Source organism: Hemiscyllium ocellatum, chromosome 5 (genome assembly GCF_020745735.1).
Source record: "Hemiscyllium ocellatum isolate sHemOce1 chromosome 5, sHemOce1.pat.X.cur, whole genome shotgun sequence".
Classification (NCBI taxonomy): domain Eukaryota; kingdom Metazoa; phylum Chordata; class Chondrichthyes; order Orectolobiformes; family Hemiscylliidae; genus Hemiscyllium; species Hemiscyllium ocellatum.
The window spans coordinates 104,400,085-104,412,619 of record NC_083405.1 but is presented as its reverse complement, the minus strand read 5'-3'; the positions used below and the strand labels follow the sequence as shown (position 1 = coordinate 104,412,619).

Genomic DNA, 12,535 nt, shown 5'->3' with positions numbered 1-12,535 from the left:
GTGACATGATGATCCAGCATATCCCCCATTCTACCATTGACCTCAAGCCAGGATATCACCCCTAGTTCAATGACGATTGCAGGAGTGTATGTCAGCAGCAGCACCAGACATGCTTTAAAAATGAGGTGTCAACCTGATGAAGCCATAACACACCAGTGTGCCAAACAGCGGGAGCATCATGCAATAGATGTGGCTAAACAATCCCACAATCAGCAGATCAGATCTAAACTCTGATCTAAAATCAGTCCTGTCACATTTAGTTGTGAATAGTAGTGGACAAATAATCACCTAACAGGAGCTGGAGATGCTCGCACTAATGTAAAAGACAAGGCTGGTGTTATTTTGCATCCATATTCAGCCAGGGATGCAAATTGGATGGTTAGCATTAACTGGTCCAACTTTATAAGAACTGAGAGGGTACAAAAGCTGGTCAAAAGCTAGAAATTCTGTGGGGAGTATCTCACCTCATGTCGTCTCAAAATCTGTTCACATCTACAACACTCAGGTCAGGCATATAATAGAATACTTCCCACTTGTCTGAGTGAGTTCAGCTCAAATAACATTCAAGAAACCCGAAATCATCCAGAACAAAACAACTCACTTGATTTACATGCCATCAGCATTCACTCTCTGGCATTGATGCACATTGGCAACAGTGTATACCATTCATAAAGGCACTACAATAACTTGCTGAGGCTCTTCTTTCCAAAGAACCTTTCACACCTGTGACCTCCACCACCTCAAAGGGCAAAGCAACACATGCACCACCCCTCAAGGCCATACACCATCCTTTGACTTTTTGCTGGCTGAACATGGCTGTAGGTATCCCTGTATGATTGTAGATTTACAAAGGATTAAGCTCATCACCAAATTCTGCAGGCAGTTAGGGATGCACAATAAATGTTGATTAGATAACAATGCCCGTAACCAATGAACAAATAAGCACAACCATTTTGTCAAGATCGGAACTGCTGCTGTAACTCAGAATGAAGGGATAATAGTCTCTGGAAGAACCATATTGGAAGGAAATATGAAAGAAATGTAGGTCTAAGTTGGAATGAAATGCACATGTTGTAACTAAATTCCGTACATTTTATTGATTTATTTTCACTTTAGTAAAAGAGGTTTTCTTCAACACAGTGCAGTTTTCCGTATTGCACTTGTCCTGTATTTAAGATATTCTCTATACAGAATTAGAGTCTTGCAACACAGCAGGAGGCCATTAAACCCACTGCGTCTGTACCAGCTCCCGAAAGAGCTACCCAGCTGATTCTACTCTCCAGCCTTACCTCTTTAGCTTTCTAAATTCATCACTGTCAAATATATATCTGGCTCTCTTTCAAAATCTCCATGGAATCTGCCTCCATCACACTCCCAGGCAGTGCATTCCAAATCCTAACAACTGAGTAAATAAGTTTCTCCTCCTTTCATTCCTAGATCTCTCTGACAAAATTGAAATTGTGACCCCTAACCATTGACATATCAACTAGTGGAAAAAGAATATTCTTCTTTACCCTATCAAAATTGAACATCTCAGTAAGGTCACACCTTAATCTTCTCTGCTCCAAGGACAATATGGTATCATTCTTGTAAATCTCCTTTACACACATTCCTGGGCATTAATATTTTTCCTTAAATAGGGTGCCCAGAACTGAACACAATATTCCAACCGTGATCTAGCCAATGATTTGTAAAGGTGTAGCATCACTTCCTTGCTTTTATTTATAAATCCAAGGATCATATAAGCTGTCTTAACTGTTTCAACTTGCCTGACCAACTTCAGAGAATCATGCTTGTGAACTCCGAGGTCCCTCTGCTCCAGTACTCCCCTCAAAGTTGTGCCGTTGAATCTGTACTATGTCTCCATGATTTTTCTACAAAATGTATTACATCACATTTCTCTACATTAAAATTCATCTGCCAAGTAGTTGCCCATTTGGCGAAGTTGTCAATGTCCCTCTGAAGTCCTCTTCATTCATAATTATACTCTCAATTCACGATTCTCCCTAGCTTGAGATTTGAGATTTTTGAGATTTTTACCCTTAACATCCATCTCCAAATCATTCATATAAATCCAGAAAAGCAATGGGACCAACATTAGTGGTGTTGAATCAATTTAGTTTACTCAGAAGATCGCATTACCAATGTTATTGACCCATGGTATCAGCTTGATTGCATCATCCCAGGATGTGAACTACTTCAGGAATTGGGCAAAGTAACAATTAGTGTTAAAATAGACAGAACCTAATAGCTGGCAGGGTTTCATTCACTGTACACTGATCTCCATGTGTTATGAAGTGTTCCATATGCTGCAGTTTAGTTTAATTCAGTTAATGCCAGCCACACACTGATGGGAGGGCTCTGGTTCTGATTCTGAAAAATAGGTATATTTCTTGCAATCTGTGACACAGGTGATCCCAAAGTCTTAGAATTTAAATAGTGGCTTCCATTTGGCTATTCAAAATAATTTAGTATTCAAAAACAAGTTCTGACTACTTTTTTTAATATATTTTCTTCCAGATTGTCCACAAGCACCTGACATCATTCCAATTGTAGCTGGTGTGGTTGCTGGTATTGTCTTGATAGGTCTTGCCCTGTTGCTGATATGGAAATTACTGATGATTATTCATGACAGAAGGGAGTTTGCAAAATTTGAAAAAGAGAAAATGAATGCCAAATGGGATACAGTAAGTATATTCAGATTTGGAAAATTTTCTCTCTTTGGTCACAGGCTGAATGAAAGACAAAACAAACTGCATAGCAAAGAGTCCTTTCTGGGGACATGGATATCTTTTGTAATGTATAATTTTAGACTCTACTGGATTTCTAGATCCTGTTGCTAAGAATGTGAATAATGACAAACTCGTAATGTAGTATGTCAATTAATAGCAGATCTGATTAAGGACTGTCGACATTCTGAAGTTTGAATGTTTTTCTAAATGAATGAGCAGTCACAAAATAATCATTGCTGAACCCATCAGTCTATCCAAGAGACATCTCTCATGTGGAATTTGTTCTCTTTGGTTAGTTTGGTTCTGACCTGCTGAAACTGTTAACCATTCTGAGTTCTGAAACAAGGCAATGACAAGATTCACATACTGTTGTTTGCAACATCATATTTGCATTTCTTTCTACATTGGGTGGCACGGTGGTACAGTGTCAGAGACCCGGGTTCAATTCCCGCCTCAGGCAACTGTCTGTGTGGAGTTTGCACATTCTCCCATGTCTGCGTGGGTTTCCTCCGGGTGCTCCAGTTTCCTCCCACAGTCCAAAAATGTGCAGGTTAGGTGAATTGGCCATGTTAAATTGCCCTTGGTGTTAGGTGCATTAGTCAGAGGGAAATGGGTCTGAGTGGGTTGCTCTTCGGAGGTTCAGTGTGGACTAGTTGGGCCGAAGGGCCTGTTTCCACACTCTAAGTAATTTAATCTAAACTTATTTAAATTCAAAGCATGTAGCCAGCGTAGAGATTAGGAAATGCCTCTTTCCTATCCCGTCCTTTCCCTAAGTGTGAAAGGAGCACTACTGGGATGTTAGAGTTAAAGCCATACAGTCTTCCATCCAAGATCATTGATGTGGTTCTGCCTTCTAACCAGGAGTCTGCCCTTTGAATCATTGGCTTATTGGAGCAAGTTAGAAGAATCTTTTGTCTGAGTGATAGGTCCACCCTGCCAAATGGGGAAAGCAGACGCAAGCAGTATGAATGTACACTACTTCTCATGTACAGTGCATATGTGGCATTGCCACCAGACGATAGCATGGCAACGCAGCACTCGCCTTGAATGATGATACCGTTGGTTATGGATCATCTGCAGTAGCTGCTTACCTTTCTGGGACCCAGTCATAGTGCCAAGGCCTGAATATATTGTGAAAGCAATGTTAAAGAAGGGTGACTAGATCTGAAACATTAATTCTTTCTCTCCACGGATCTGCAAAACCTACTGCAATTTCCTTTTTTTTTGCTTCTGATTTCCAGCATCTTTTGATTGTTTTTTTTTCCCCCCAAGTGTGTTGTGGGTTTGCATTCTTGGCCTTCAGATAGTGTCCCTTCCTCAATCTGTAATCACTCCAGGTCTCGATGTTTTGTCATTAATTATATAATTAGTTTCTCTGCTCAGCAGGGTGCTAATTCCTACCTTAAGACAGCTTCTCAAATAAAAGTATAAAATACTGCAAATGCTGGAAATCTGAAATGAGAAAATCCCAGCAGCTCCTGCTTCATTTGTAGAGATGGAAAATGAGTTAATATTTCCAGGCCAATATAACTCTTTTGAATTCATCTTCAATTTTGAGGAAGAGTTCTATCAAACTCAAAACGTTATCTGTGACAAGGGAAGCAGACCTTCTGAGTTGCTGCAGCATGCTTTTAGATCAATTTTAATTGATTTGCTCACCATATATCTGTTTAATATCAGTTATGATAACTAATTGTAAGGCTGAATTTCTTCGTGAAGTAGCTGTATTGATCCCAGCTAATGATGATACTGGATAAGTTAGGTCCCAGAATCAAACGTGGCTTGATAGATCATGTTTAATGTTGTAGTTGCTTGCCAAAGTGATTAGTGTTTGAAACACATTCATATGAGGTTGCTGATCTTTTAACAGAACATAACTAATTACACAAATGATATAATCAAAGCTATACTCAATTCTGCCATTTTTAAACAGACTTAAACTCAAAGAAATATTACTTTTGGCTATTTTTCTTAACTGTTAAGACAGTTTTACTATTCCTTTTGAAAATGTTGGCTTGACTTCCTCCAGTTCTAATGGCGTGAACTTTCGCAGTTCTAATAACTTGAAGATTTCTATCCAGACTCTCCTAGCAAGGAAACTTCACAGACTAGAAGTCCCTGAACTGACATGAGGCCCCTGTTAGTATAAACCATTGAGCTTTCTGAGCTGAATTCTGGGATCTTCTGAACAAAAACTTTGTTCCATTTTGAAGGCAATCTAAACTAATTGCATTAATGTGTTTACTCTGTCTTAAATCCAACAATGTAAATATTTTATCCATAAGTACTACAGGGGTTTTCCAGGCACACAACAGCAATCTTGGAATTGATGTAGTTAGGTCACTGTTCTAGAATAAAGTGAGGACTGCAGATGCTGGAGATCAAGTTGAAAAATGTGGTGCTGGAAAAGCATTAAGCCAGTCAGGCAGCATCCAAAGAGCAGGAGAGTCAATATTTCGAGCATTATCTCTTGACTATTTGACCTTTTCAAAACAAAACATGACTGACCCACATGTATCTGCTTCTATTTTGAAATCCAAACTATAGCGTAAGGATCTAGTCTTCATTCCTTTCTGCACTGATCTACCTTAGTATTTGTTTTGAATCTTGCACCTGACCAGTAGAATGGTGTTCGTGGGCTACATTTAAAATTCTGACCCATGGGCAACACTTGCTGGATATATTTATGCAGTTTAATCTGCACCAAAACTTTGCTATCATTGAAGAAAGATCTAAGTTCCCTTCTGATTTCTCAGTAGTGTCCCAAAGCATTGTCTCCAGAATGAAAATTATTTTTAGAATATAACACTATTTTGTGCAGCACAATATGCATACGAGATTGTTTACTTAACACCATTAGGTTGGCAACTCCTTCACACAAGTAACCCTCCATGCCAAATACACAACAAAATTGGAAATAAAATTTAGCTATCAAATTTCAGTCTTTGTGAATAACTTGAAATTGTTAGACATCCCAGTAAATGTAGTAATGGAATAGATTATCCAAAACACAACAACAATCAAATAATTCATACAAATCTGCAGTTGGTGTTTTTCAAGTAAACTCTGCCTTTTGTTTGTTCCCTGTTATGCAAATGGTTGCAATCAGCAAGAAGTTGCAAGATTGCAACCTGTTTGGAAGCACAAAGACTGACTTAGCCCTTTATGTTCCCAACGTAGTCCAAATGTTTTAAGATAATTGGTATTATTGACCTTTTTTAAGCTGAATTTACTCTCCATGATCAAATATTTTAGCCGACTTTGGGAAATAAATGTAAGAATAAGAGGTATTTACCTAAATTATAGTGGCTATTTTAACATTTAGAGTCATGGAAATGTACAACAATGTTTACTGAGATCTGTAGAATTAAGTCCTTGAATATTTTAAGTCTTATTTTAAAGCACATAATTTACAATTGTCATCAAGAGGTGACCATCAGGTGCAGCAAGTAAGTGTTTATATGTAATGCAATATAACTTGCTCCAATAGTATAAACAAAATGCTGAAGTCATTGTCTAACATTAATACTTCTGTCTCCTCAGATTAAAATTTCCGTAATTGAGACCAGCTCAAGGATGTGTTCAGATCTATACTAATTGTTCTTTGATTTTTTTTGTTAATCCTTCATGTTTATATTTCTTCTCTCTGTAGCAAGAAAATCCTATTTACAAGAGTCCTATAAACAAATTCAAGAATCCAAATTATGGGCGTAAAGTTGCTTCTCTCTAAATCTGTTTGTATTATCTTATCTTCCTGCATGTGTTTTTTTCTCCTCTTTGCTTTTCTGCTTGCGCCATTTTAATATATTATAGTAGCTGAAGACCTCACATTAAATGACTCTAAACCTTTGCAAGGAAAAATATTGCAATTTACTGTACTTAATATTTTGAGTCTGTACTGTGCAATTGGAAGCACTTAACAAAAATTAAATTGTACCATGCATGCGCCCAGAATCAAATACCTTAATTTAAGCAAATTTCAACCGAGAGTTAATCTATATCGGAACAGAAAAACCTGCTGATTGCATTTACATTTTGCTGAGATTTCCTGAGAAGTCCTTCCGTGCCAAAGAGCATGGAGTGTGTCCTTTTACTAACTGTGAACACTTGCATAGCTTTTAAACAAAAATTCATAGCTTCAGCCATTTTTAAGTGTTAGCCATTCTTTACTTGAAAGATATTTACCAGAAACGAAAATTGTAGGAATGGCCATTCTAATAGAATATCTCCAATAATAAGATTCTCAGCCAATAAACACCTAGAAGACCTGGCTGTGATTCTGGAATAGTCTGGAACGTGTAACATCAAAATTAAAATACAATTAATTGAACATTACCCATTATTGCTGCAGTGAATAGGAACATTTCTTTGAAACTGTACTAAAGAGGTCAGAGTCTAGGTCGTGTGGATGTGTCTCTGTTCAATTCATTTTCTCATCTCTTTCCCCCCCCCCCCCCCCCCCCCCCCCCCCCCTCATTTTTGATCAATGTACCCCTCATTAGGTGGTTTTGATCCAAGTATCAAGCTGAATTCAGTATTGGTGAACAGAGGAGCAGGCTCTCACAGATAAAAGGAATTTGGACTGTCCAAAACTGAAAAGTTAATTCAAAGTGCATCCAAATGTTTTGAATTGCATATGTAGGATGTACATTATAGAACCAGGCCATTCAGCCTTACTAGCACTTGGTCCTATTTATGCTTCATTCAGACCTCCTCCATTCCACCATTGTCTAAATCCACCCCTGTAAACATCTATTTCCTTCTCCCTTAATCCTCTATTTAAAGGGCAGCTTATTCACCAGATTTTTAAAAAGTATGGAACTTGGTATTGACAAACAGCTTGAGAGGCATTGCAAGCTTTCATAAGTGCTCCTACTTATCTTTAAATATTAATAATTTGGTGGTGCTAGAAAATCTGCACATATCACTTATACCTAGTTGACTTGAGAAAACCATGGACCTTCTTGGATTGCTGTTGTGCCCATAGTGATGGTGCTGACACGATGGTACTGGGCCATTTTACGATGAAGATGTTAGTTTGTTGGTGCTAGGTCTATTTATTGAAGTCTGCATGTTTCACAACTTGGAGGTGATGGTGCTGCCTTCCATTTCAATTATTTCCGTTTTGCTGATGTAGGTAATGGAGGGTGTGAATAACTGATTGCTATTTTCATCTACCTTACCGATGTAGTCTTTAGAATAGGTTAATTATTTAATCCTCCTCCAACATGTTTCCTCTGTCAAGCTCAGTTGAACTTGTCTCCCATTGCAAAGATTATCGACTTCAACCTTACTCGAGGTTCTCTGAAATCTTCATGTATGCTCCGACATTTGACTGTTCCAATGTTCTCCTGAGAAGCCTTACATCCTCTCCAACTAATTCATTCAAAGCTATTAAAGAATGATTTTTATTCACTTGGTACCTTTCATTACCTCTGAGCATCACAAAACATCTTGAAGCAATTGAAATATTTATGAAGCCTAGTTACTGATCATCTCCAATCCTGAACAATTCCCTCCTTGTCATTACTCCTGTGCTCTCTATGTTGGATTCTAATCTCTAAGGTTCTCCCTTTCGAAATTTCCTTGCTCCTTCCATGGTCTCTCCCTTCCCAACCTTGAACACTATTATTCTGACTCTGTGCATCCATTCTTAGTCCTTCAATTTCAACAAGTGAATGTGCATCCACCAACTTGGGCTGAGGCTCTAGCATTCCTTTCATACATTTGCTTATTGTCCCTTTCCCTTTGACTTCTCTTAGAAGCTGTTTCTCTACCTGTGCTGTAGGTCATGCCTCTCAGTATCTCCTCTGCCTTGGCACTCACTCCTTTCCTCCTAGCTCTGTGAAATGCTTGAAATAATTCTTTATATTGATAGTGCTTTAACGATGAAAGCTAATTGAAAAAAACTTAATACTGACAGCATATACTAACCATTACACCTCTTGATGCTTTGAGACTGGCGTATGGAGATCCTGCTTTTTATTCCTGGCTCAACTGTGCTTTTAAAGTGTAGGACTTTACATAGAAGCTAACTTAATGTTGTGGAGTAAATTGAATTCAGTTGTATGCAGTAATCAAAGTGTGCATCTAATTTAGTTTCGGTTCAGAGTTCTTGTGTATGATTGTATATGTGGTTTGCAATGTTACTTAAGAATTGAATTTTTATATTTGTAGAAGTCTATGTGGAATTTAACTTACCTGATGTGAACAATGTTCAGTGCTTATGGTGGGATATAATAGCCAAGTTGCCAAAAGTTTATATTTATTAGTCTAGCAAACCTTGCTGCTAGAAGCCACACAATAAAAGCTGCCTTGGTGGGTTCACTAACAAAAGAATTTTATTCTCTGTTGAGCAATTCTGAAACAGAATATTCATTCCAGTTACATTGGTGCTGCTGCAGGCATCACCTATGTAAGTGGAAATGCTGTGTCTGATATCCCCAGAGTACCACTATATTCTTATACTATTATTCCAAAAAAAAGCAGTCAAAGCTATATTAGTCAATCAGTCTGCTATAAATGAGCATATATGACATTCAAATAATTGAGTGTCTGTTCCCAATTTATATTAATTTGTGATCTTATTTGATTTCTGAGCTGTAAAATGTTTAAAAGACATAGTGGCTCAGTGGTTAGCACTGCTGCCTTACAGCAGCAGCGACCCGGGTTCAATTCCCACATTGGGACTTTGAGCATTCTCCCCGTGTCTGCGTGGGTTTCCTCCGGGTGCTCCAGTTTCCTCCCATAATTCAAAGATGTGCAGGTCAGGTGAATTGGCCAAGCTAAATTGCTCATTGTGTTAGGTGTGTTTAGTCAGGGGTAAATGTACGGTAAGGGAATGGGTCTGGGTGGGTTACTCTTCGGAGGGTCGATGTGGACTTGTTGGGCTGAAGGGCCTGTTTCCATACTGTAGGGAATCTAATCAAAAATGCAGTCATGATTTCTTGTCACCAAGCTTTCTTAATTTGCTTCAAAACTAATTGAATTTCAGATTTTTAGTGTTTGGGCATCAATGTAGAAAAGAATAGTTTTCATGGAGAAGACCTAGAAGCAACTTACTACATGATACCTCAAATGAAAACATTGAATTTTAAACCCACCTCCATAGAATAGCATTATAATTGAGGCAATGTAGAGTCACCTGTTACAGGAGAAAGCCATTCAGCATATTCTTATTTTCCCAGAGCTGCTCTTACCATATAACCTTGCAAGACCACAAGAAATCAAAGTGGGAGTAAACCTTTTGGTTCATTTGAGCCTGTTTTGCCATTCAATACAATCGAGGCTGATCTGGGTTTATCTCCACTTTCTGCCTGTCCTCCTGCCTGCTTTCCCCTTTGGCTGATTTTCCACCTCCTTAAAATTCTTTAATGGGATATAGGTGTCACTGGCCAGTCAGAAGTTGTTATCCATCTCCAAATGTCCTTGTCCTTGAACTGAGCGGTTTGCTCGACTGTTTCAAAAGGAAGTTAGAGGTTACCAGTGTCGTTGTAGGCCTGGTGTCACAGGTAGACAAGGCAGGTTAAGATGTCAGAATTCCTTCCTGAAAGGACTTTAATTATCAGATGAGTTTTTATGACCATGGGTTACATGGTTCCTATTTGATTAACCTGAAATTCCAGATTTTTTTGAATTCAAATTTCACCATCAAACCTATTTCCACAGCAACTCTGATATCTAGTGACATTGCCACTATGCCACTGACCATCCTTAAATTTGTATTTGAGCCTTTCTCAATCAAATCTTTACACATCTGTGGGATAAGCTATTAAAGTACTAATCATAAGTTGATTTTATATTGGCATTCTTTAAATTCTGGGTGTTTCCTCTTTCTAAATGGTAAAAATAACTGTATTCCTTTCACAATGAACCTTAGATATAGTATTAATGCAGAGAGCTAGATGACAGATGAAGGTCTGACCAGAACCCAAATGAAACAAGAGGAGATGTAGAAGGAGCCTTGTCCCATCTTAAACTATTTTAGGGATTCAGGGTGACTTGCTTCCATTTTGATTTGATGGATTCTGAGAAAGCTAAAATGTACTTAAAGGGTCCAAGACATTATACAGGGAGTTATGAGAAAGGGATAAACATTAGTGCTTGCCTGAACTATTTTCATTCCATTAACTTAAACTTCCAAGTCTTGGATTTGCAAAATCAGAAAGAATTTAGTGCCAATAGGGTAGTTGTGTTTGTGTGTAAATTTATGAACCTGCCCCAGTGATTAACTGCAGATAGTGAAAATATTATGTCATTTAGGGTTCATTTGCAAATTAATAACATAATGTAGCATTTATCAAAGTCTAAGAACTCTAAAGATGTGAGGTCAACCTTGTAAATAAAGTAGAACACGTTTCATGTTTAAGTTCTGTTCTATTTCAAAATCTAAAATTACTTTCATACTTTTCTTCCTTGCCAGGGTGAAAATCCAATCTACAAGAGTGCTGTGACGACTATTGTCAACCCAAAATATGAGGGAAAATGATGAACTTTGTGCATTTCTTTTTGTGGGAATTCCTTTTTGTTTTATTGAAAGTATGGATAATGGGGTATGGAATTTTCTTTTATAGTCACAAGAATAGCTTTAGATCACATTGCAGTGATTTACTAACCAGTGTAAGTTTTTCTATGCAGAGTTTGAAATGTGTACAGTATGTGTAAAGAAAGATTGGTTGCTTTTTGAAAAAGTTTTCATTTGAAGAGAATGGGAAGGCAGGCTTTGGATTGGAATATGTTTGTATTGATAAAACACAGCTTTGTTTTAGATTTTGATGTTTTTTCAACCCAGGAATTTGGCTTTCCAAACTTTGTTAATTGTCTCAACAGTATTTGAAATTAGGGAAAACATTTGAAAACCACAAAAGAATCACCCTCCGTTATTGTGCCAAAGGGAATGCTTTGGATTATTTTCTACAGTCATTTGCGCTGCCTGTGAGATTTCTGTAGAAGTCCAAAACAGATCCTTTTTTTTTGTAATCAATACAGACTGTGCAATTATCTATTGTGACTTAAAACTCACATTCACATTGTCTTCACTGTGTGTTGAGCACCCTTTCGAATAGGGCACTTCAGTAGCAGTCCATGCTGTTTGTTTTTGAAGCATTATATTATGTTAAACATATGGCAGAAATATTTTTGGCATAATGTATACACTACGCTGCCAAATATGGACATTATTTAAAATTGTAAATGGCTTTGCTGAATCATGACAAATTAAATTTAGTTTTTTTTGAAGTTAGATGCAGGTCTTTGTTGATGTGTAATTTTGCAGACTTTCTAATGTAAGTACTTAACAACAACCAATAGTTTCCACTTTTTTTAATCAGCATACACAGCCATCTCTTCCATTTTGAAGCAAGTCGTCCTTAAGTTTTGCAAAATTTTTGGCTATTAGTACTAATAAGGTGCGAGCAAATAGTAACTTGGATTCATCCTAAAGAAAGCTGTTTGTATTAATTCTTCCCCCATGTTGTGACCGACTTCACTGAGATCACATTCTTGTTTTAAAGTGCCTTTTTATTTTAACAATGTTTTCACTATTTCCATACACTTTACTTGAGTTATTTATTAAATAAATGACTTTATAAAAATATCGATACTGGTCTTTTAATCTACATTTTACTGAATTATTTATTTATTAGTTTAATTTGGAGCAAATCTATGTATCCTCACACCCTGCTTCCTGTAAAGACTCTATTCTATTCTCTCAATTACTCCATCTGTTCCATTGATGCCAACTTTGACGAGGGAGCCTCTGAAATGTCCATTTTCTTCCTCAACCAAGGATTCCCCGGCACCAT

At 37.5% G+C, this 12,535-nt stretch overlaps 1 protein-coding gene across 1 annotated transcript in view; it reads left to right on the top strand.

The window, feature by feature from the left end:
* LOC132815812 (integrin beta-1-like) overlaps positions 1-12,329 on the top strand; it is a 76,298-nt gene extending 63,969 nt beyond the window's left edge. Inside the window, exons 15-16 of the mRNA XM_060825075.1 lie at positions 2,521-2,687; positions 11,155-12,329. Of these exons, the coding sequence (XP_060681058.1) occupies positions 2,521-2,687; positions 11,155-11,220 (233 nt within the window). The 3' untranslated portion in view covers positions 11,221-12,329. The remainder of the gene's footprint in view (positions 1-2,520; positions 2,688-11,154) is intronic.
* Positions 12,330-12,535: the final 206 nt, after the last annotated feature.